Raw genomic sequence first — 26,027 nt, 5'->3', positions numbered from 1 at the left:
ATGCCCAGACACCAAATGAACATCTACAAGCATTAACACCATCCAGGAAACATGATCTCATGAAATGAACTAAATAAGGAACCAGGGACCAATCCTGCAGAAACATAGATAAAGGAACTTTCAGGCAGAGAATTCAAAGCAGCTGTTTTGAGGAAACTCAAAGAAAATCAACACAACACAGAGAAGGAATTCAGAATTCTACCAGATAAATTTAACAAAGAAGCTGAAATAATTTAAAAGAAGCAGAAATTGCAGGGTAAAAAAATATAATTGACATGCTGAAGAATGCATCAGAGTTTCTTAATAGCAGAATAGTTTTGTTTTTGTTTCTCTTTTTTGCTTTTTTTTTTTTTTTTTTTGAGACCGGTTCCCACTTTTTTGTCCAGGCTAGGGTACAGTGGTGCGATCATAGCTCACTGTAACCTCAAACTCCTGGGCTCCAGTGATGTTCCCACTTCAGCCTCCCAAGTAGTGGGACTAGAGATGTGCACCACCATGCCCAGCTAATATTGTATTATTATTATTATTAGGTAGAGATGGGGTCTTGCTATGTTGCCAGTGCTGGACTTGAACTCCTGGCCTCAGGTGATTCTCCCATCTTGGCCTCCCAAAGTGCTGAAATTACAGTTATGAGCCACCATTCTCAGTCTCTTTTTTTTTTTGAGACGAGTCTCACTCTGTCACCCAGGCCAGAGTGGAGTGGCGCAATCTCAGCTCACTGCAACCTCCACCTCCTGGATTCAAGCGATTCTCCTGCCTCAGCCTCCTGAGTAGCTGGGACTACAGGCACGCACCACCATGTCCAGCTAATTTTTGTACTTTTAGCAGAGACAGCATTTCACCATATTGGCCAGGGTGATCTTGATCTCTTGACCTTGTGATCCCCCTGCCTTGACCTCCCAAAGTGCTGGGATTACAAGCGCGAGCCACAGTGCCTGGCCAGAAGGGTGAACATTAGAGACTGACAACCCCACATGCTGGAAAGCATGTGAAACAAGTGGAACTCTTATACATGGCTGGTGGGAATTGTAAAATGGTACAACCACTTTGGAAAACTGCTTGGCAATTCCTTACAAAGTTAGACATGGGTGACGGCACCCCCCTATAGTCCCAGCTATTCAAGAGGCCAAAGCTGCAATGAGCTATGATTGTGCCACTGCTCTCTAGCCTGGGGGACAGAGAGACCCTGCTTCTAAAAAAAAATTTTTTCAAATTAAACATACGCAGAATGGAATGCCTCTCAATAACAAACACTACTAACTTCTGGTTCACGCAGACCCAAAAGAGTACCTATCACCTTCATTTTTATAGTGCTAGAAATAGGAGTGGTTGCTGATGCCATGGGAGATGGACAGGAAAGAAACGGGCCACTCTTCTGGGTGATGGAAATGCTCTATGTCCTGATTGGGTGGTAGTTACACAGCTGTTTACATTTACCAAACTCATCAAATTGTCCACTGGGGGGAAAAACTATTATTTTCACTGTACGAAAACTTCGAATCAACAAAAAATGAACTAGAAAAGAAAAAAAAGGGGAGGGGGCTGGCGACGTTGAAAAGTAACGCTAAACTATGTAAAGATTTGATAATTGGGGTAAGCCTTTTCTTTAAAATGTCTAGTAAAGAAAACATTCCAAGAAGGTCTGCTGGATTCTGTGACTAAACAAGGACATTAAAAAGCCCTGAATCCAGCTTGGTCAACGTAGTGAGGCCCTGTCTCTACAGAATTTTTTTAAAGTTAGCCAGGCGTGGTGGTGCGCGCCTATAGTCCCAGCTACTCGGGAGGCTGAGGTGGGAGGATGGTTTGAACCCAGGAAGTCAAGGCTGCAGTGAGCAGTGGTCGGTGCCCACTACACTTCAGCCTGAGGGACAGAGACCTTGTCTCAAAAAAAAAAAAAAAGCCCTGCGAGCTCTGGGGGAGATTTCCCGCAGCCCAGCTTTGCCAGGGACCCAGCACCACCCCTCGGGCTCCACCGCGCACTCCCGCCCTTCACCTGACGTGAGCGCCCCCACCGCTCCAAGCCTTCTCATCCCGCGTCGCGGTCCCGCCTATTTTCCCCTCTCTTACCCATCTTTTGAACCGTCCCTTCACCTTTCAATCAATTCAAATGTCGCACGGAGCAAACCAATCGCAAGCCTCGTTGAGTGGAAGGGGTGGGATCTTCCCCGGAAGTGTTGGTTAAAGCCCCTCCAATCAGCGGCTCGGTGCGGCAAGTTTGAATTTCGTGGAGGCTCGGGTTGGGAAGGTTCCTGCTTCGGAGTCGGCGGTGGTCGTCCAGACCGAGAGTTCTTTACTTTTTGTTTGGTTGAGGTTTCACGCTAGAAGGTGGCTCAGGTAGGTGGGTGTTGGAGAGCTGGCCCGCTTCCGTTGAAGGTCTAGAAGGGTCTGAGGACCGGGGGCTGCGAGTGGGAGCAAGTCAGAGGAAGGCCCCTTTAGGACCGTGTTACCTGCCCTTCCCGAAGCTGATAATGTGAGCCTTCAGAAGAGTCTGTATGTTTGCCGTGACCTCTGTAGTAGTCAGCGTTTCACCACCGGGGCGTAATTCGCCTTTGGGGTGAAACTGTTCTTCACTAGCTTCGACATTAAATTCCCGTAGCACTTCCCAGGTCTCATGGCAACTAAAAACGCCCGGTTGAGAGCTAGTCAAGCAAGATTAACGCATTCTAGACTTTCAAGCTGGAGGAAACGCCACTCAGCTAAACAAAATTTAGGTGTGTGTGAAGAGCCAGGGCTGCCTGGCTTGGGATCCCAGCTTCACCAACTTTTAGATATGCTAATGTGAGCAGTTAATTGACCTCATCTGTATGAGAGCGATAATAGTTAACTACCTTTCAGGGTTATTCTGATAATTGTACCTTTAATGTCCTCGCTCTTTCTCTTGCTTTGGATAGTGCTATTCTGTATTTAATACATAAGTCTTAATTTTTCTTCAATCTTTAGCGAATTAATATTGCAGGAGATAAATAGTAGAAGAGAGTTCTTTATGAAAAGCACAGTCCATTGTCACTTTCCTTGGGTCTTAGAGGAGAATGTTATTAGCATGCAGGTCAGACAGATTCTCATTTTTTATATTTTGTCGATTGCTTAGAATCATGTAACAATTTATTGCATTACTTGTGTCAATTTTTCTATTATCTGGGGTTTTCTAGTGGATTTAGTTAATTCTTGTTGAAGAGTATACCATAGTGTGTCTATCACAGAGCCTCCCCCTTATCTTTTTTTGTTTTTGTTTTTTAACTGCCAAGACTTCTGAGAATCAGTATCCTTTCTCCAATTTGGCTTGGTAGTTCTCTATACCAGCTACACAGGTGACCCCCTCAAACTTTCCACTTTTCTTTGTTCTCCCCAGTTGGATCCACTGACATCGTCTTTATTGTCCTCTTTTGTTTTGCTTGAATACATTCTCAAAGATCTTTCCAAGAAAAAGCCGTGTGACAAACTATATGATTTCATGCGTGTGTGTGTGTGTGTGTGTGTGTGTGTGTGTGTATGGCTTTTCTTTTTTAAAATTTATAGAGACGGGATCGTGTTATGTTGCCCAGGCTGGTCTCAAACTCCTGGGCTCAAGCAGTCCTCCTGCCTTGACCTCCCAAAGTGGTAGGATTACAGGCCTAAGCCACCGTGCCGGCCTAAACTGTATAATTTCTTGTATGGGTGAAAATAATGGAGCAAACTGATAGGGTTATTGTGAACCATATATTTGGTCTTGTTCTGTTTTCTGGCAAACAACTACTAAAATCCTTGGAGTCTTCAAAGTGGTATCTTTTTGTGTGCTAATGATTGACTGATAGCTGGATGCCTCTAAATAGCTTCAGGATTAGGGCTGGTCACTAGACAGACCAAGGCAGGATTAGAGAGTTGGGATTTTCAGCCCCACCTCACAACCTCTGGGGAGGGGAGAGGAGCTGAAGGTTGACCTGATCACCAGTGGTCAATGATTTAATCACTCAGGCTTATGTAATGAAGCTGCCATAAAAACCAAAAAAAAAAAAAAACACCTGTGTTTGGAGAGCTTTTTAGGTGAACACATGAAGGTTCCTAAACGGTGGTGCTACCTGAGAGAGCATGGAAGCTCCTTGTTCCTTTCCACATACTTTGCCCTGTGCCTCTCCATCCAACTCTATCTGTATCCGGTTGCTTATTGATTATCCCTATATGACTAATAGGTACCCGGTGTGGGGTTTTTGTTTGTTTTTGGTTTTCTTTTGGCTTTAGAAGAAATGTTAAACTACCTGCATTCGTCATCATGGGTAAGGAAACCATTGTGTACATGGTCCTTCACTTAACCTATTTTCACCTTTAGTTCACACTTTTCTTTTTGCAGTGTTCTCTGTGGTAAGCCCAGAGCTTCTTTTATTCTGGACTATTGCTTCCTGGCTTTCTCTTCACTGGTCAAGCAAGTTCCTATTTAAAACCCCCAAATAGGTAGCTTCTTATTCTCTGATAATCTTCTTCCCACTTTTCAGTGTTACATATTTATTTCATTGTACATTTTATATTTTTATTTCAGAAGGCCCAGAGGTGGGACAGGAAATAAACTGTAATCTTAATTTTTTAAATAATGAAAATTCATGTAAGTTGGGTTTTGTCCTTTTCCTTGACAGGATGTCTTCATCACATTTTGCCAGTCGACACAGGAAGGATATAAGTACTGAAATGATTAGAACTAAAATTGCTCATAGGAAATCACTGTCTCAGAAAGAAAATAGACATAAGGAATACGAACGAAATAGACACTTTGGTTTGAAAGATGTAAACATTCCAACCTTGGAAGGTAGAATTCTTGTTGAATTAGATGAGACATCTCAAGAGCTTGTTCCAGAAAAGGCCAACGTTAAGCCAAGTAAGTAAAGGTCTGTTGTAATTTTAAGTACTTTGAAGAGTGAATAATAGTTGGTTTAATGCCTATATGAGTAAAAAACCCTGGCCAAAAGAGTTTTGAAATACCATTCTATAAATAACTTTTCTTTTTGGTCTTTTTCCCTTTTTTTTTTTAAATTACAAGAGATAGGGTCTCACTGTGTCACCCAGGCGGTAGTGCAGTGGTGTGCTCACTGTAACCTCAAATTCCTGGGCTCAAGGAATTCTCTTGCCTCAGCCTCCCAAAGTGTGGGGATTACAGGCATGAGCTACCGCGCCTGGCCCCTTAATAACCTGTTATCTACAACTAACTACTGTCTTTAAGGCAAAGCCATTTACCTGTGGAGTATTATAACACTTTATTGATAGTCTATATTGCCTCATAGAAATCCTAAAGTTCTTATGGAGCTTGGGTAGGATAAGTGTTAACAAGATAAATTGATAAGAAATGTACAAATAGAATAATTAAAGGATCCATGAAATGAGAGTACTTTGTCAATGGAAACATTACCAAGAGCAAAGAATTCATCCTTGCAGTTTGCCCAGAAGGATTGCGACCATTAGGATGGAAAGAACCAACTAAAGAAGAAAGGAATAATCTCAGAAAAAGATGAAAATAGAGCATCTTAGAAGGCAAAGGATGCTACAGAAAAGAGAAAGGGAACTGAGAAATGACTTGTATTTAGTCAGGAGTCACCCTACTCCTGCTTGTTGTGTTCGTATAGCAGGCGTTAGGAGCTAGATGGCATTGAAATAATGCTAGGATAAATAGGGAATGGCAGAAAGAACCAAACATTTTTTATCTGAGAAAGGGTGGTTCCTTTCTCATCTTGTCCTCTCAAATACTCTATTTCTTAACCAAAAATCTTTCAAATTAAAGTCCAACTATGTCAGTATGCTATTAAAATATCCTTTATTTCCCGTTTGCAAAGGCTTAGAGGTAGGAGTGTGCCTGATATGTTTTAGTAAATGCAAGTAGGTAACTGGGTAGAAAAGAATGAGCAAGGGAGATAGATTACATAGAATCCTAAGGACCATCATTATAAGGACATTGGCTTTTACTCTGAAATGAGAGGCCATTAATGGGTGTTTATGTAATCTGATTTAAAAGGATCACTTTGGAGTCAGGCCTGTAGCCCTAGCTACTCCAGAGGCTGAGGCAGGAAATCTTGAGCTCAGGAGTTTGAAGCTTTAGTGTGCTACAGTGGTGCCTGTGAAAAACCACTGCACTCTGGCTTCAGCGACACATGGAGATCCTGTCCCCTAAAAAAAAAAAAAGAAAAGGATCAGGTCGGGCACGGTGGCTCATCCCTGTAATCCCAGCACTTTGAGAGGCCAAAGCGGGTGGATCGCGAGGTCAGGAGTTCGAGACCAGCCTGACCAACATGGTGAAACCCCCATCTCTGCTAAAAAGACAAAAATTAGCTGGGTGTGGTGACACACTCCTGTAATCCCACCTACTCAGGAGGCTGAGGCAGGAGAATCGCTTGAACCCGGGAGGTGGAAGTTGCAGTGAGCTGAGATCATGCTATTGTACTCCAGCCTGGGCGACAGAGCGAGACTCCATCTCAAAAAAAAAAAAAAAAAAAAAAGGATCACTTTGGCTGCTGTATTGAGAATAGATTATAGGGTAGTATGTATGATATCAGAGAGAGCAGTAAGTAGACTATTGCAATAATTTAGTTGATATTAAAGTATTAAAAGACAAGAGGCTGGATGCAGTGGCTCATACCTGTAATCCCAGTACCCCAGGCTGAGGTGGGTGGATCACGAGGTCAAGAGATCAAGACCATTCTGGCCAACATGGTGAAACCCTGTCTCTACTAAAAATACAAAAATCAGCTGGGCATGGTGGTGCTTGCCTGGAGTCCCAGCTACTTGGGAGGCTGAGGCAGGAGAATCACCTGAACCCGGGAGGTGGAGGTTGCAGTGAGCCGATCACGCCACTGCACTCCGGCCTGGGCAACAAAGTGAGACTCTGTCAGAAAAAAAAAAAAAAAAAAAAAGACAAGGGAAAACTAGTAAAGAACCAAAGAACAGTGCAAAGTAATGTAAGAGGATAACCAGAAGAACGTGCTGTCCTAGAAACCGAGTAGAAAAGTGCATATCAAGGAGAGACTGATTAACTATGTTAGTCAGTACTGCTTGTTAGATCAAGTATAATAGAGGTGAGAATATGGACTTCACCACTGTGGAGGTCACTGGTGATCTTGAATAGTTTTGGTGGAGTGAGGTTCAGGGAGTGAAAGTCAGATTGGAATGGATGAGTATAATCAAACCCTTAGATATAATTTGTAGTCTATAGAAAACATGGGGCCTGGAGGAGTAAGTAAATAAATATAGCTTGCAAGGACATTCAATAGGAAAACTGACTACCTTTTGTCGGTAAGACAATGGCATGAAAAGCCAAGAGTGGGGAGGAGGATCTGTTTTAGATGAAGAGATTTAAAAAGAAATCCAAATAAAATGTGTTGCTCTTACTTGGTTCTTGATTTAAATAAATAGATGGTTTAAAAGACCTCTTTGAAACAAAGAGACGTTTAAATCTGAACCATGTAATAGATAACAAGGAATTACTGCTGATTTTGTTAAGTGTGATGATGATATCGTGGCTATGAAAGGAAATGTATTTTATTTTATTTTATTTTATTTATTTATTTATTGAGACGGAGTCTCGCTCTGTCACCCAGGCTGGAGTGCAGTGGCGCAATCTCGGCTCACTGCAAGCTCTGCCTCCCGGGTTCACGCCATTCTCCTGCCTCAGCCTCTCCGAGTAGCTGGGACTACAGGCGCCCACCACCACGCCCGGCTAATTTTTTGTATTTTTAGTAGAGATGGGGTTTCACCGTGGTCTCGATCTCCTGACCTCGTGATCTGCCCGCCTCGGCCTCCCAAAGTGCTGGGATTACAAGCGTGAGCCACCGCGCCCGGCCTATTTTATTTTATTTTTATTTTTTGAGACGGAGTTTTGCTCTTCTTGCCCAGGCTGGAGTGCAATGGCGCGATCTCGGCTCACTGAAACCTCCACCTCCTGAGTTCAAGCAATTCTCCTGCCTCAGCCTTCCTGAGTAGCTGGGATTACAGGCATGCACCACCACGCCTGGCTAATTTTGTATTTTTCATAGAGACAGTGTTTCTCCATGTTGGTCAGGCTGGTCTCAAACTCCCAACCTCAGATAATCCGCCCACCTTGGTCTGCCAAAGTGCTAGGATTACAGGCGTGAGCTATCGCGCCCTGCCGGAAATGTCTTTATTTTTTAGAAGTATATACTAAAGTATTTAGAGATGAAATCTTCTAAGCATAATTTGTTTTAAACAGCTGCAGCAAAATGTTCATAATTATTGAATCTGGGTAATAGGTATATGGGGTTCATTATAATTGTGTGTATATTAGAAGTTTTTCATAATTTTGAAAAGAGAGGGAATGTAAAGAGTGTTGGAAATAGGCTGGGCTTGGTGGCTCACACCTGTAATTCCAGCACTTTGGGATGCCAAGGTGGGTGGATCACCTGAGGTCAGGAGTTCAAGACCAGCCTGGCCCACATGATGAAACCCCATCTCTACTCAAAATACAAAAATAAGCCAGGCGCAGTGGCACATGCCTGTAATCCTAGCTACTAGGGAGGCTGAGGCAAAATTGCTTGAACTCAGGAGGTGGAGGTTGCAGTGAGCCAAGATTGCGCCACTGCACTCCAACCTGGGCGACAGAGTGAGACTATCTCAAAAAAGACCAGGCACGGTGGCTCAGACCTGTAATACCAGCACTTTGGGAGGCCAAGGTGGGTGAATCATGAGGTCAGGAGTTCGAGACCACCCTGGCCAAAATGGTGAAACTCCGTCTCTACTAAAAATACAGAAAATTAGCTGGGCATGGTGGTGGGCGCCTGTAATCCCAGCTACTCAGGAGGCTGAGGCAGGAGAATTGTTTGAACCCGGGAAGCCGAGGATGCAGTGAGCCAAGATCACGCCACTGCATTCCAGCCCAGGCGCCAATGCGAGACTCTGTCTCAAATAAACAAATAAATAAAAGTGTTGATAGTAGAGATACAGGTAACTCTCTTGAAGAATTTTGCCTTAAATGGGACTAGAAAAATAAGTGCTAGATGAGGATGTAGGTTGAGAGAAATTACTGCGTGTCTGTAACTTCATAATGGCAACAATTCAGTAGAGGAAAAAATAGATGAGTAAGAGGATAAGTTGCTGGAAGAATGTCCTTGAATAGGTGAGAAGGAATGGAGTACATCTATTATAATAAATAGCACCTATAATTGTATTAGTTATCCCAAAACTTAGCAGCTTAAAACAATAAACACTGATTATTTCATACAACTTTTGTGGGTCAGGAACTTGGGTATGGCTGAGCTGGGTGATTCTGAAGGTAGCAGCCAAGATGTCATCCAGAGATGTATCTGAAGCCTTAACTGAGACTGGAGGATCTGCCTCCAAGATGACTGACTCACATGAACAGCAAGTTGATGCTGGCTTTTGGCAGGAGGCCGTAGTTCTTTGTCATGTGTACATCTCCGTAGGACTGCTTGAGTCTTCTTAAGGCCCCACATGGCACCTGGCTTCTCCCAGAGCAAGGGACGCTTCAAGAGAGAGCAATGCAAACACTACCTAGTTTTAGAAGTCATATTCCATTATTCCTGTAATACTCTCTTGGTCACACAAGTCAGCCTTATTCAGTGTGAGAGGGGATAACACAGGGCAAGACTACCAGGAAGTGAGGATCAGTAGAGGGCAGCTTGGATGCTGGCTGTCATACAAGTTAATTAATTTAAAAGAAGTAATACATGCCTAGTACATAGCAAGCAGTTAATATCTGAACACATGAAGGCAAAATGAATACAAATTTTAAAAGACTAGGGGTTGAAATAACTTGTGGTTAGAGTGCTAAACAATTAACAAGAAATATTAAAAGCATTTCCTTTTGTGCGGAGAGGTCTTGCTGTGTTACTCAAGCTGAACTTGAACTCCTGGGCTCAAATGATCCTTCCACCTCAGCCTTCCCAGTAGATGGGACTACAGGTGTGTTACTGTGCCTGGCTTATTGAAAGCTTTTTTTTTTTCTTGAGATGGAGTCTTGCTCTGTCGCCTAGGCTAGAGTGCAGGGGCGCGATCTTGGCTCACTGCAACCTCCATCTCCTGAGTTCAAGCAATTCTCCTACCTCAACCTCCCGAATAGCTGGGAGTACAGGTGACCGCCACCACACCCAGCTAATTTTTGCATTTTTGTAGAGATGGGATTTCACCACGTTGACCAGGCTGGTCTCAAACTCCTGACCTCAGATGATCCGCCCTCCTTGGCCTCCCAAAGTGCTGGGATTACAGGCGTGAGCCACCATGCCTGGCCTGAAAGCGTTTTTTAGCAGCAGTTGAAATGACACAAAAATAATTGTTTATACATTTGCATAACTTTTCATCTGAAATGTTTTATATACTGTGTGGTTTTGGTTTTTTTTCTGCCTAGGGGCAATGAAAACTATTCTAGGTGATCAACGAAAACAGATGCTCCAAAAATATAAAGAAGAAAAGCAACTTCAAAAATTGAAAGAGCAGAGAGAGAAAGCTAAACGAGGAATATTTAAAGTGGGTCGTTATAGACCTGATATGCCTTGTTTTCTTTTATCAAACCAGAATGCTGTGAAAGCTGAGCCAAAAAAGGTAAATTTAGTGTCTTAATATAAAGGAATAGTTTCTTTTATTTGGCATTTTCTTCAAGACATTAACTGACTAAAATAACCCCTTTCCCTTAGTCTCTATTAACTGGTTGGTAGAGGGTGGGAATGACATAATAGTAGCTCAGAAGAATGAAAATCAGGTCTCTTAAGATAGCTGTAGGTAAGTGGAGATAGGATAAAACTAGGAAAATGGGTAGAACCAGGCTGAACAATGTTATGCAAAGGATTTGGTGTTTATCCTGTAGGTTATGCAGAATCAGGAGAAGTTTATAAATAAGGGTAGTGCCATTGTCAAATTAATAATTCAGGAAAATACCACAGCCCTAAAGATTTTAGTCTGGAAAGGGAAGCATTTATAGATAGGGAAACCAATTATGAGACTATTGTAATAGAATAGATGGAAAGGGGCAGTGGGTTTTAAAAGGAAAAAATAGGTGTAAGACATCTAAATAAAGGCATTTGACAGGACTGGTGGCCAAGTAGATGGTGAGGGGTAAAGGAAATTGAAAAAGCAGAGAGAAGCTCTGCTGCTAAAAGAGATAAGAAAAGGAACAAGCTTAAGTGGGTGCATGTTAATAACCTTTTTAAAAATCTTAAACTTGTGTGGGCCACCTAGATATTAGTAAAAATTTGGAAAGCAGGATGGAAATTGGTGCTAAGATGTCGATTTAGGATATAATATTGGGAGTATGGATGGGTGTTTAAGCTGTAGGACTAAATGAGACCATTCCAATAAGGATATATAAAGTTATGAAAAAGTGTGCTCTAGAGAGTACCTTTAGGTAGGCAGAAGTCAGGTACCAGGCTGAGGACCGGTCAGAGAGGCAGGAGAACTAAAAGAGAGGATAGAAGCTCATATTAATGATGATTCCAATACCTGGAAAATACGGTTTGAAATTTCTTTCTCACTGAGAAATATGAGTAATTTTTGAAGTTACTAACAATTTAAATCAAGCTAGAACCAGAAAAAGGAATTTAAGTATCTTTTTGCTATAAGAGATTAAGGATAAAATTTAACTTTAAAATGGGAGCTTTATTTTGTAATAAGATATGGAAGTAAACCTTTACCAGTTCATTTGTTAAGTTCATTTTCTTTTGACTCTTCTAAGGCTATTCCATCTTCTGTACGGATTACAAGGTCAAAAGCCAAAGACCAAATGGAGCAGACTAAGGTATAGTTGATAGTAGATAATTGTTACTAAAATGATAAATTGTACTTTTTTAGTAAGTAAATTCATTTTAAGTCTAATATCAGATTCAAACATAACGATTGATTTACTAGAGTTAACAGGTACCAAAGTCACTGTTTTTGGTATGGTGATGTAGAGCAATTTCACTTAAAATATTTGCTCCAACATTCCTTATGAGATCCATGGCAAACTGTCTTTGTGTCACACTCTTGTTTTGTTTACTGGGCTCCTATTATGCATTCCAAGTTACCTGCATGAAATGCAGATGGAGAGGAAAGCACACAGGGTAGGTGTTATAAACTTACAGATCTTCAAAATACTGTAATAGAGATATTAGGAGGGTTACTAAAACAAAGTGAAGTGGGCAAAAAGTGAAATAATATGCGTCTTTATCAGGTGAGGAAGCTAAGTTCCACGTATGCATTGCTGTGATGTTCCTGGTGTTGTAGGCTTTTGGATATAATAAACTAAATTCCCTTTGTGGATCTTACATGTAAGACATTTAAAAAAAATACATAAAATGTCAGAAGATGGTAAGTATTATGAAAGAGATTTTTAAAAGGGGGGTGGGGTGTACTAGAAGTAGGTATGGGGTAGAATTTTGATTGGGCAGTTAAGGAAGGCCTCCCTGAGATGAAAGCCTTTTGAGTGAAGTCATTATGGAAGTGGAGGAGAGAACCATGGGAAAGCGCTTTTTATCCAGGGGAAGTATTTTGTAGGCAAAATTAAAAGGTTTTGAAGTGAAAGCATGTCTAGGAGTGTTCAAGAACCTTCAGAAGGCAAGTTATAGTTAGCTGTTTTTAATAGCTTGGGTTATTAGCATTTTCTAAATTCTGTGATTCTGAAAAAGGATGTAAGCTTTTTTGGAAGCTTAATGGAAAGCTTTTCTTTATCTCATTTTATTTGGGGTAGTTTTTTTTTGTGGTTGTTGGGTCATTTACAATGATCAGATTTCGTATGAGGAATCAATTTACAGATTACAAATATGATGGTTTGATTCATTATGCAGTTAAATCACATAGCACCTAATCTCTTAAATAGATTGATAATGAGAGTGATGTTCGAGCAACCCGACCTGGTCCAAGACAAACTTCTGAAAAAAAAGTGTCAGACAAAGAGAAAAAAGGTAGGAATATTAGCAATTACTATAAATCCTCTGAGGCTACCACAGCCATAATTTTTTTTAAGTGTCTAGAAGGTTAACTGGAATTTGTTTGTTTGTGACAGAGTCTTGCTTTGTTGCCCAGGTTGACGCAATCATAGCTCACTGGAGCCTCCATCTCCTGGGCTCAAGTGATCCTCCCACCTCAGCCTCCTGAGTAGCTGCAACTACAGACTTGCCACCATGCCCAGCTGATTTTTATATTTTTTGTAGAGACGGGTTCTCACTATGTTGCCTAGGCTGGTTTCGAACTCCTGGGCTGAAATGATTCTCCTGCCTCCCGAGTAGCTGGGACTATAGGCATGCACTACCATGCCTGGCTTCCCAGCAATAATTTAATAACTACAAGGGACATTTGATTTGGTTATTTTTTTTCCCCCACAGTCATGCAGCCTGTAATGCCCACGTCGTTGAGAATGACTCGATCAGCTACTCAAGCAGCAAAGCAGGTTCCCAGAACAGTCTCATCTACCACAGCAAGAAAGCCAGTTACAAGAGCTGCTAATGGTAAGAACTAGTCCTTGATCAGTGACCGAACTAGAATGTTTGGTCCTTGAGGTTTTTGTGTTCCATTTCAAAAATCAACAAGTACTTCTTTGAGTAGGAGAGAAGGAAACGGGAAATTCTAATACATGAAAATAGATTCTGTGCCCTGACATCTGGTTAGCACACAATGGGTGCCCAAACATTGAAGACCTTAATTAGTATAAACAGTGTTTCAAAGTGAAAAATTAATGGTCCGAGTAAATCATAGTTCGTTTATTTGGTGCAATACAATGTAGCCATTAAGAATAATATTATTAAAGAACACTTAATGACATGGTTCATGATATATTAAGTGGGCAAAGAAAAGCAGGTCAAACTCTGAACAGTAGGATCGCAGTTCTAAAAAGCCGTATGTAAGTATGTGGACATAGGCCTGGAATACCATACCCTGAAGTGACAACTGAGTAATGGAATCCTGGGTGATTTGTCATTGTTGTTCTTTGTAGTTTTCTGTTATTTTTCTAATTGTAATAAATATGTACAGGCTGAGCAACCCTAATCAAAACATCCAAAATCCTGAGCATTGACATGACGTTCAGAGGTCATGCTCAAAGGAAATGCTTGTTGGAGCATTTCAGATTTTAGATATTTGTATCAGGTATGCTGAACCTGTAAGTATAATGTAAATATTCCAAAATCTGGAATCTAAAATATCTCTGGTCCCAAGCATTTTGGATAAGGGATACTCAATCTGTATTTGGTATTCAGATGAAAAGGGTAAAACACTCTGGTTTTGAAAACAGATGGTTTGTATTTGGCAGGAAATTCCATAACCCTTTTTATAATATGGCTTTTAATAAAAAAATCCTTCAAGACATATATTCCTACTGTTGCTTCTTTTCCTTTCCCAAGTTTCCTAGTATTTTCATGTAGCATTTCTATCTGGTAAAATAAATATTTTATTGTTGTTTTAGAAAACGAACCAGAAAGAAAGGTGCCAAGTAAAGGAAGACCTGCCAAAAACGTAGAAACAAAACCCGACAAGGTAGAGAATAAACATCTTTTTACTTCTAGATGCTTTGAAAATCTCATTGCTACTTTCATAAAGTTGAAATTAAACATAAAGAACTGCTGCAAGAGGTTAACCTACATGTGTGTTAAAACTTCCTGAACGATAAGAAAGCATCAAGAGGATTTACTCTTGTTGTTTTTCAGGTATCTTATTTTCAGAGCTTTATAGGTAGAGAAAGCATAATTTGGTTAGAAGATGGAGAAAAATAATAAAAACACAGCTGAAAGAAACCTGTATGTGGGAATTAGCCAAGACATAGGGTGAAGTGGGGTGAAATGCATTGACTTTGGATTCATTTAGGCCTGGGTTTGAATACTCTCTCTGCTTCCAATTAGCTGCATAGCCCTGGGCAAGTTATGTAGTTTATGAGCTTGTTTTCTTATTCCTAACATGGAGTACCTGCATAGAGTAGTTGTAAGAATTAAATAAACTAAAATTTCTGCCTGCATCTAGCATGGTTTCTAATAAGATCTTCAAAAAAGATGCCCCATTTGAGGACCCAACCCCTTGCCCTATAATCTATGGTATAGTTTATTTTATTTTATTTTATTGTTGCCCAGGCTCGAGTGCAATGGCATGATCTTGGCTCACTGCACCTTCCGCTTCCCGGGTTCAAGTGATTCTCCTGCCTCGGCCTCCCGAGTAGTTGGGATTACAGGAGTGCGCCACCACGCCCATCTGGTTTTTGTATTTTTAGTAGAGACGAGGTTTCACCATGTTGGCCAGGCTGGTCTTGAACTCCCAACCTCAGGTGATCCACCTGCCTCGGCCTCCCAAAGTGCTGGAATTATAGGCGTGAGCCACCGTGCCTGGCCAGTATAATTTCTTAATTAAAAAAAATTACCAAAGATTAAGTAACCTGGCTAGATTCTTAGTAAAAAATCAAACACAGATCAAGAAAGGAAACATACAGTGAATCTTTGCAGATAAAGCAGCTGGACCTTGTAGGTCCTCCCTTAAGATTAACCCTTAAGGATTATCACTAGTTTTTGCTTTGACTGCCATGCTGGCTTCAACAGTGTTACCACTTAAACTTTTGTCCAGGTTGAAATACCTGGGTTTGAGTTCATATCTTATTAAAAATCAGAAACCTAGAAACCTCTAGAAATTATTTAAATACCAAGTAACAAATTGACTTGCAATAGTAAATATGCTTTGTATTTTATATGGTTAATCTTTTGTGTCACATTGGAAGTATTGCTCTTGTGTTAAGGTTATTTATAATCTAAGGTTATTTAAGTTAAGGATTTGGTCCTTAACGATAGTCATTCCATAATGTTAGATTTCTGATTTTAAACCATTGTAATTATCAACATAATTTTTTTTTTTTTGAGACGGAGTCTCGCTCTGTCGCCCAGGCTGGAGTGCAGTGACACGATCTCGGCACACTGCAAGCTCTACCTCCCAGTTTCACACCATTCTCCTGCCTCAGCCTCCCAAGTAGCTGGGACTACAGGTGCCTGCCACCACACCCGGCTAATTTTTTGTATTTTTAGTAGAGACAGGGTTTCCCTGTGTTAGCCAGGATGGTCTCGATCTCCTGACCTCGTGATCTGCCCACCTTGGCCTCCCAAAGTGCTGGGATTACAGGCATGAGCCACTGTGCCCGGCCGTAATTATCAACGTAATTTAAATAAAAAGATACTTATTTGTTGAATAAGTTTTTCCATATTAATTTTCCATTATCTTTTAATTTGTCGTAATACCCAAAAGGTATTGGCTAGTCTTTAAATAAGAATTGGTTTGGGGTGGGTGTGGTGGCTCCTGCCTGTAATCCCAGCACTTTGGGAGGCTGCGGCGAGCGGATCACAAGGTCAGGAGATTGAGACCATCCTGGCTAACACAGCGAAACCCTGTCTCTACTAAAAATACAAAAAATTAGCTGGGCGTGGTGGCGGGCGCCTGTAGTCCCAGTTACTTGGGAGGCTGAGACAGGAGAATGGCGTGAACCCGGGAGGCAGAGCTTGCAGGGAGGCCAGATAGCACCACTGCACTCCAGCCTGGGCGACAGAGGGCGACTCTGTATCAAAAAAAAAAAAAAGAATTGATTCCATTCCCGGGTAATAGCAATGGGTTTAGCATAACTGGTCTTCTGATTCCATGTGTACACTTAATTGTATCTGTTTTTGTCTCTCAAATTATGTACATAGAACATATATTTCTGTTGTCGTATTTTCAGACCTATAAAAATTGGTTGAATATATCCTCAGAAGAGAGAAATCTTACTCTACTTTGTTAACTCACATCCTAGGGTTTTTCTTGTAAAGTGGATAGTGAAGAAAATACTTTGAATTCACAAACTAGTGCAACAAGTGGAATGGATCCAGATGGAGTCTTATCAAAAATGGAAAACTTACCTGAGATAAATACTGCAAAAATAAAAGGGAAGAATTCCTTCGCACCTAAAGATTTTATGTTTCAGCCACTGGATGGTCTGAAGACCTATCAAGTAACACCTATGACTCCCAGAAGTGCCAATGCTTTTTTGACACCCAGTTACACCTGGACTCCTTTAAAAACAGAAGTGTAAGAATATGACCTTAATAATAAGTCCCTTGCTAAGATGGGTAATAAATGCCTTTCTTTCTTTTTTTTTTTTTTTTTTTTTTTTTTGAGACAGAGTCTTGCTCAGTCACCCAGACTGGAGTGCAGTGGAGTGATCGCCGCTCACTGTAAGCTCCGCCTCCCGGGTTCATGCCATTCTCCTGCCTCAGCCTCTCAAGTAGCTGGGACTACAGGCGCCTGTCACCACGCCCGGCTAATTTTTTGTATCTTTAGTAGAGATGGGGTTTCACCATGTTAGCCAGGATGGTCTCGATCTCCTGACCTCGTGATCCGCCCGCCTTGGCCTCCCAAAGTGCTGGGATTACAGGCGTGAGCCACCGTGCCCGGCCAAATGTCTTTCTTATATTTGGTCTATGCTTTTAAAAAGTTATTATTAGTGAACTGTGTTAATTAGGAATCATGCAATTTTTTCTTTAAAAAAAATTCTTCAGAAGGTACAATAATGTAATTGACAGTTTTTATATTTCCTATGCATTGTTATTTTCACTATACAATTTGGGTTTTTTTGTTTTTAATAAATGACTTAATTATAACACATACATCTTTCAAAAGAAAATTGCTATACTACTTTAGCTCAGATATGACTTTTTCCTCATTTTCTTCTGGCTTAGTATTTAGAAAAACTGCCTCTGAAGACAAAAACGATTAATTTGCGAAACAAGGGAAAAATCAGTTGGAACCTTTAAAAGAAAAGGCAAGATCATTTTGCAAAGACTGGCTGGCAGCAAATATACTAAAAACTGCTCAGCAGCATCTAAGACTATTAAGTGTTTATGTTCCATTAAGAAATCTTCAAAATCTTTGAATCTCATTACAATTAATTAGTAAAGATGGACATTCACACTATAGGTGTTTACATGTTCTCCCCTCCAGAATACACATTTTAAAAAAATAGAAACATTTCTATTTTAGCCCAGATCTATAACAAGTGACACAATTTTGAAAGCCTTTACATTAGATATATGGAGTTCATGTTTCATGAAGTATATTTTTGCTATTGTTTTTAGTGATGAGTCTCAAGCAACAAAAGAAATTTTGGCACAAAAATGTAAAACTTACTCTACCAAGACAATACAGCAAGATTCAAATAAATTGCAATGTCCTTTGGGTCCTCTAACTGTTTGGCATGACGGTATAGTATTTAATTAATTTATTCATTTTTTAGAATAATGTTATTAATAATACAAAAATATTTTGCTTTCAGGTATAGTAATTAAATTTTTACTTTTCTGGATTATTGTCAGATTTGTTTGGAGTTCTTTTTCACCATATCATTTGGGGATATGAACTCAGGGTCAGAAAAGACAGGAAAGCATGGGTAAAGATATCTGAAGAGATAATTGGAATGAAGAATACAGACAGAAGAGGGGAAATAAATGTAAATTTAAAGAAAAAAATATTGAGAGCTACTTTAGAGGAAATGTGAAGTGATTGAGGCAGAAATAAAATTTTAAAATTAAACATTGAAAAGAATTGAAGGATTTTTAAAATGTCTTTTTAGGGGCTGTCATTTTAGGAATTGTTGCTTTGAAATTTATATGTAAGATTTTCTTTAATTTATAGAACATGTTTTAAATAAAAATGAAGCTACTACTAAAAATTTAAATGGTCTTCCAATAAAAGAAGTCCCATCACTTGAAAGAAATGAAGGTCAAATAGCTCAGCCCCACCACGATGTGCCATATTTCAGGTATGTCTGTTTGTTTCTAGTGTAAGAATTTTGTATTAATATCTAGACATTTAAAACCAAAACTAAAAATTTTTAACCTTAACATAGGGGAAAACTGATGTTAGGTGATTTTCACGTTTAAATTTTAATTTTTTTTTGATAACTAGTACATTCATGTGGTTCCTAATTCAAAGGGTAGGAAAAGGTACAAGTGAGAAGACTCCTTCTCAGCACTGTGACCCAACCACATAGTTTGAACCTTTCATGAAGGCAAGTGTTACTCATTTCTTGTGAATACTTCTATGGATAGTTCATGCATATGTAGACAAATATAACTTATACATTTTTTTTTTTTTTTAAATATAGACAATAGGCTGGGCATGGTGGCTCACGCCTGTAATCCCAGCACTTTGGGAGGCCGAGGTGGGCGGATCACAAGGTCAAGAAATCGAGACCATCCTGACTAACATGGTGAAACCCCATCTCTACTAAAACTATAAAAATTAGCTGGGCGTGGTGGCACACGCCTGTAGTTCCAGCTACTAGGGAGGCTGAGGCAGGAGAATCGCTTGAACCTGGGAGGCAGAGGTTGCACCACTGCACTCCAGCCTGGCAACAGAGTGAGACTCCATCTCAAAAAAAAAAAAAAAAAGAATATATATATATATCTTTATATATATATTCTTTATATATATATATTCTTTATATATATGTATTCTTTATATATATGTATTCTTTATATATATTCTTTATATATATATATACAAGATACATATAGACAATATCATACAATACACACTATTCTGTTTGTAAATCAAATAGATGAGAAGTAAGTATCTCACTATAGTTTTACTATTCATTTGTTCTATTATAAATATATTTTTTGAGAGTGACTTCATTTCTTTCTTTCTCTTTTGTTTTGAAATGGTTTTGCACTCTGTTGCCCAGGCTGGAGTACAGTGACGTGATCTCAGCTCACCGCAGCCTTTCCGTCCTGAGCTCAAGCCATCCTCCTGCCAGTGGGTGGCTAATTTTGGTGTTTTTTTTTTGTTTGTTTGTTTGTTTTTGTAGAGACAGGGTCTTACGATATTGCCCAAGCTGGTCTCAAACTCGCAGGCTCAAGCGATCCTTTTGCCTCAGCCTCCCATACTGTTAGGATTACAGGCATGAGCCACTATGTCCGGCTTAATTTCTTTTTTAGAGCACTGGGTTTTAGAATTATAAGGGATTTTAGAGGTAGCTAATCCGTTGTGTTGTTCCACTGAGTTATTGAAATATTAAGCAATCTACCCAACTAGATAATGTCAGAGCTAAACCATTTCTGCTATCTCTTTTTTTTTTTTTTTTTTGAGACGTAGTCTCTCTTTGTCACCCAGGCTGGAGTGCAATGGCGTGATCTTGGCTCTTTGCAACCTCTGTCTCCCAGGTTCAAGCAATTCTCAGGCCTCAGCCTCCTGAGTAGCTGGGATTACAGGCGTGTGCCACCACACCCGGCTAATGTTTATATTTTTAGTAGAGACGGGGTTTCACCATGTTGGTCAGGCTGGTCTCGAACTCCTGACCTTGTGATCCACCTGCCTCAGCCTCCCAAAGTGCTGGGATTACAGGCGAGAGCCACCGCGCCCAACCCTCTGCTTCCTTATTAATTGTCATGTTGTGTCATTGAATATAAACAACTCAAATTTTTTGTTTTTGTTTTTGTTTTTTGAGATAGGGTCTCATTCTGTCACCCAGGCTGGAGGGCAGTGTCTCGATCTTGGCTCACTGCAGCCTTGACCTCCCGACCTCCCACCTCAGCTTCCTGAGGAGCTGGGACTTTGTCTGTTTCTAGCGTAAGAATTTTGTATTAAAAAAATAAAAATAATTTTGTATTAATATCTAGACATTTAAAACCAAAACTAAAATATTTATAACCTTAATATAGTGGAGGGAAACTGATGTTAGGTGATTTTCATCTATCTTTTAAATTTAAATTTTTTTTTTTAATAACAAGAGGTTACCACCATGCCTGGCTTTTTTTTTTTTTTTTTGTATTTTTTTTAAGTAGAGATTGGTTTTCACCATGTTTCCCAGGCTGGTCTGGAACTCAGGCTCAAGTGATCCACCTGCCTTGGCCTCACAAAGTGCTGGCTGGAATTACAGGCATGAGCCACTGAGTCTGGCCCTAAATTTTTTTTTTTTTTTTTAAGAAACAAAACCTGCCGGGTTCGGTGGTTCCCACCTGTAATCCCAGCACTTTGGGAGGCTGAGGTGGGCAGATCACCTGAGGTCAGGAGTTCAGGATTAGCCTGGCCAACATGGTGAAAACCCATCTCTACTAAACATACAAAAACCAGCTGGGCGTGGTGGTAGGTGCCTGAAACTCTGTACCTACTAAACAATAACTCCCCATTCCTCAGCCATTCCCTCCCAGCCCCTAGTAAATACCATCCTATTTTCTGTCTCTATGATTTTGACTCCACTAAGTATCTTATTTAAGTAGAATAATGTAGTATTTGTCTCTTTGTTACTGGCTTATTTCACTTATCATAATGTCCTCAAGGTTCATTCATTGTAGCATGTGTCAGACTTTCCTTTTTAAGGCTGAATAATATTTCATTGTATGTATATAGCACATTTTGCTTATCCCTTTGTCTGTCAGTGGACACTTGGGTTGCTTCCATGTTTTAACTGTTGTGGACAGCTATGAACATGGGTGTACAAATATCCATTTGAGAGCCTGCTCTAAATTATTTTGGGTGTATACCCAGAAGTAGCATTGCTGGGTCGTGTGGTAAGTCTATTTTTAATTTTTTGAGGAGCTGCCATACTGTTTTCTATAGTGGCTTTGCCGTTTTACATTCCCATCAACAGCATACAAGGGTTCCAGTTTCTCTACATGCTAGGATACTTTCTACATAGACACAAATTAAACTTCTTTTAGGCCTGGATTTCTCAATCTTGGCATTATTGACGTTTTAGATTGTATACTTGTTGTGGGTATATATCCTATACATTGTAGGATGTTCTGTAGCATCCCTGGCCAGTAGCACTCCTTCAGTCATGACAATCAAAAATATTTCCAAACACCACCAAATGTTCCCTAGAATGGGGCAAAATTGACCCAGCTGAGAACCACTACCTTTAAGCAAGCAAAGCCTAATAATTAGGATCGATGAGGCCCTATCACTGTAATCCTGGGATTAACAGTTTTTAGCTTTATTTACTCTTGACAGTTGAGTTGGCTTAGTTTCATAGACAATGCAGAGAATCTGATGCACATTTAGGAATGTCTGACTTTGATCAGCCTCTGAAAAAGAACAGAACAAACTAGAAATGTTAGCTTAAAAAGTAGGTTCTTGGTATTATCCAGCCACATAAGTTTTAGGTGTAAAAGGATGTACATACAAAGGGTATCAACTTGTATTTATGGATTTTAATATATCACAGTTTATAAATAACTCAGTGTCAACTTTGGGAAAATATTGTGGCTCCCTTTTATAACTTCCTAATATGATGTATCATGATGTTATGCTAATACTTAGATACTAGTGTAAAAACCACTTGTAGAACTGAAATGTATGTCATAATTTTAGAAATATCCTCCAGTTAGAAACTGAGAAATTAACTTCACATTGCCTCGAGTGGGACAGGAAGCTTGAATTGGACATTCCAGATGATGGTGAGGCAACATTTGTATTTTTTGTTTGCTTTGTTTCTTTTACTATGGTTACGTTTATCTGAAACACAAGAATATAGCATTGCCTAACTTTATAGTTTCATTATTATGCAAAGTAGCATGAATTTTTCTTTTTTAACTTGATGTCTACAATAAAGTAGCAAGTGTTTTTCATATCTCAACATATGTTCCCTAACATCTGTGCTAAAATGGTATATAACTTAAAAGATGTAATTAGAATATTGACTGTCATTCCTTTGACTTGGACATTTTTCTAACCAACCAAGCAAGTAACAGTGAATATTACTAGCTTTTTTAATATGACTTTATGGGTGATATCAATATCTGATATTGTTTACACAAAAATATACTCTGAATGGAAATTACCTAAATCAATATGGAAAAGATTTTCTGAAGAGTTTCTTAATCTGATTTATTTGGGGAAGCTGTCTAGAAAAAATTATGTGTTGTCAGTATGAAGTCCTTCTTAGATAATTATTTGCAGTGAGTTGTTTGATGTTGAGTTTTGTTTTTTTTTAAATTTATTTATTATTATTTTTTAAGATGAGCATTGCTCTTGTTGCCTAGGCTGGAGTGCAATGGCGCCATTTCGGCTCCCTGCAACCTCCGCCTCCTGGGTTCAAGCGATTCTCCTGCCTCAGCCTCCCAAGTGGCTGGGATTATAGATGCCTGCCACCAGGCCCGGCTGATTTTTGTATTTTTAGTAGGGATGGGGTTTCACCATGTTGGCCAGGCTGGTCTCGAACTCCTGACCTCAGGTGAGCCACCCACCTTGGCCTCCCAAAGTGCTAGGATTGCAGGCATGAGCCACTGTGCCCGCAGGCATGAGCCACCACGCCAGCTGACATTGAGTTCTTATAAAGTACAAGAAGAAGTAGAATGCTATAGGTCGGGCGCGGTGGCTCACGCCTGTAATCCCAGCACTTTGGGAGGCCGAGGCGGGCGGATCACGAGGTCAGGAGATTGAGACCATCCTGGTTAACACGGTGAAACCCCGTCTCTACTAAAAATACAAAAAATTAGCTGGGCGCAGTGGTGGGCGCCTGTAGTCCCAGCTACTCGGGGGGCTGAGGCAGGAGAATGGCGTGAACCCGGGAGGCGGAGCTTGCAGTGAGCCGAGATTGCGCCACTGCACCCTGGGCTGGGCGAAAGAGCGAGACCCCGGCTCAAAAACAAAAAAGTAGAATGCTATTTAGTATATAGCAATACGTGTGAGAAAATATTGTTAATTTTGAGCAGGAATTGAAGCAAATAGTTAATACTTAGTATTTGTCTGACAAAGTTTTGTGGTAGATATTTTTTGTTTTGCTTAACAACCTGTAAGCCCTGGGATGTTTGGAGTGAAGTCTTATCAGTGGGCTGACTTGTAATGAATGTCCCGTTTTGTCCTTTAATTTTAAAAAACCTCCTATTTCCTTCAGCTAAAGATCTTATTCGCACAGCAGTTGGTCAAACAAGACTCCTTATGAAGGAAAGGTTCAACCAGTTTGAAGGACTTGTTGATGATTGTGAATATAAACGAGGTATAAAGGAGACTACCTGTACAGATCTGGATGGATTTTGGGATATGGTTAGTTTTCAGGTATGTGGTTCAATATTTCAAATACATTAACTTTGGACTTTTTTTTTTTTTTTTTTAAGTAGCAGGAGTAAAATGGAGTAATAGCTGCTTAGGTACCTGTAATATTAAATGAGATGTTATAAAGCACTTTTATAAACTGTAAAACATGATCTAAATTTTATGACTGATGTCCTTTTCTCCCGTATATTCTCAGGATAATTTCTTTTCTTTTTTTTTTTTTTGAGACAGAGTCTCGGTCTGTCGCCCAGGCTGGAGTGCAGTGGGATGATCTTGGCTCACTGCAGGCTCTGCCCCCGGGGTTCACGCCATTTTCTTGCCTCAGCCTCCCGAGTAGCTGGGACTACAGGTGCCCGCCACCTCGCCCGGCTAATTTTTTGTATTTTTAGTAGAGATGGGGTTTCACCGTGTTAGCCAGGATGGTCTCGATCTTTTGACCTCGTGATCCACCCGCCTTGGCCTGCCAAAGTGCTAGGATTACAGACATGAGCAACCACACCTGGCCAGGATAATTTCTATATAGGTTGAAAACTGAAATTATTTTCAACTCTATAATAGTCTATAATGATTCGACCTGTGAGAAATGAGTCAACTGGCCTTTGGTAGTTGAGTTCAGCTAACAGTTTACTGAGTTCCTGTTGTGTGCCCATATTGTATTAATCTCTTATTGTATTAGGAGTATTGTATTAGGAGTTGATAAAATAGTGCATTCCCTGTCCCAGAGGAGTTTGTAATTCGATTAGTGACTGAGATACAAAATATAATTCTAACGTAGAAAGTGCTGTGATAGAAGAAATTACTAGGAAGATCAGTAAAGGTATGGGGGAAGATGACTCTAGCTTTTTGAACTTATTTTAGAAATAAGCATATAAAATAGCATTTCAAGAACCAACAGCCAACAATAGACATCGAAAAAAGCTTCAAACCTAAAAGAAAAAGGCCAAAGCAAACATCTAGGAAGAAAGCTATTTGGATGGACTTTTAAATGCAAGTATTCATATTCTCAGACCAGACATTTCATCTGTCAAGTAAAAATACCTGTTAAAAAAAGAACATTCAGAGAATAAATAGCTCTTTGAAGCTTAGCAATATGAGAACAGAAATGTAAGATACAATAGGTAGAATATGAAGTTAAGGAAATTTCAGGCAGGCACAGTGGCTCAAGCCTGTAATCCTAGCACTTTGGGAGGCTGAGATGGGAGTATCACTTGAGCCCAGGAGTTCAAGACCAGCCTGCGCAACATAGTGAGAGCCCATCTCTACAGAAAATAAACTTAGCCAGGCATGGTTGCACATGCCTGTAGTACAAGCTGTAAGACAAAAGAGATTAGATAAGAAAATTACATGGACCAGTCCAGGAAATATAGCCAAATTATAGGAATTCCAGAAAAAGAGAACAGAAAAAAAAAATTGGGGAGCAAGTGAACAATGAAGGAGCCTGTTGAGTGTTTAGCACTGCGAATCAGAGTAGATCCACAGCAACTTACATGATTAAATACTGTTATATAACTCTGGGATAAAGAGGGTAGGCTAAAGCATCCAGGGAAAGAAAACAAATTTTATACAAAGCATCAAGGGTTAGAGTAGCATTGATCTCTCAGCAGCAATATTATGAACTAGAACAATACTCTGAAAATTCTGGGGGAAATTAACTTCCAACCTGGAGTTCTATACCGAACCAATCAAGCATGAGGGTGGAAAGGCACTTTTCAGAGACACAAGATCTCAAAGTTCACCTCCTTCCATGTACCCTTTCTCAGGAAACTGAGAATGTCCCTCACAAAGATGAGAGAGTTACCCAAGAAAAGAGGAGAGTGGGCTCCATTCCCAGAAAGAGGCGAGACCCTGTCTCAAAGAACCAAACCAAAACCCTGAGCAAACAAAAAGCAAAACAATTATTAAGTCTAAAGAAAACGTTGTGAGGAAGGAAACGGAATCTTAGCAGCTGTATGGCCCAGACATGAATAGTGTTTATGTAGTCATAATTAAGCATTACTTTATGATCAGTTTTTATATATTTACCAGTTTTCATAATAGTTGGTTCACTAGCACCCTTCAATTCTGATTATTTGATTCTGTGGCAA

At 40.0% G+C, this 26,027-nt stretch overlaps 1 protein-coding gene across 3 annotated transcripts in view; it reads left to right on the top strand.

Annotated features, from left to right (window-relative positions):
* Positions 1-2,118: 2,118 nt before the first annotated feature.
* Positions 2,119-26,027, top strand: part of DLGAP5 (DLG associated protein 5) — a 43,114-nt gene continuing 19,205 nt past the window's right edge. The window contains exons 1-12 of one of the 3 annotated variants that reach the window (XM_030810884.1): positions 2,119-2,334; positions 4,605-4,843; positions 10,331-10,524; positions 11,651-11,713; positions 12,773-12,857; positions 13,278-13,400; positions 14,354-14,424; positions 16,703-16,977; positions 18,024-18,148; positions 18,580-18,706; positions 22,261-22,346; positions 23,786-23,946. In XM_030810884.1, the coding sequence (XP_030666744.1) occupies positions 4,606-4,843; positions 10,331-10,524; positions 11,651-11,713; positions 12,773-12,857; positions 13,278-13,400; positions 14,354-14,424; positions 16,703-16,977; positions 18,024-18,148; positions 18,580-18,706; positions 22,261-22,346; positions 23,786-23,946 (1,548 nt within the window). In that variant the 5' untranslated portion in view covers positions 2,119-2,334; position 4,605. Of the gene's footprint in view, positions 2,335-4,602; positions 4,844-10,330; positions 10,525-11,650; positions 11,714-12,772; positions 12,858-13,277; positions 13,401-14,353; positions 14,425-16,702; positions 16,978-18,023; positions 18,149-18,579; positions 18,707-22,260; positions 22,347-23,785; positions 23,947-26,027 lie in introns of those variants that run through there. The other 2 variants (XM_030810899.1, XM_030810891.1) reach the window with 2 other exon arrangements.

This window comes from Nomascus leucogenys, chromosome 1a, assembly GCF_006542625.1.
Source record: "Nomascus leucogenys isolate Asia chromosome 1a, Asia_NLE_v1, whole genome shotgun sequence".
NCBI lineage: Eukaryota > Metazoa > Chordata > Mammalia > Primates > Hylobatidae > Nomascus > Nomascus leucogenys.
The sequence above is the reverse complement of the archived record's forward strand: the minus strand, read 5'-3'. Positions and strand labels throughout refer to the sequence as shown.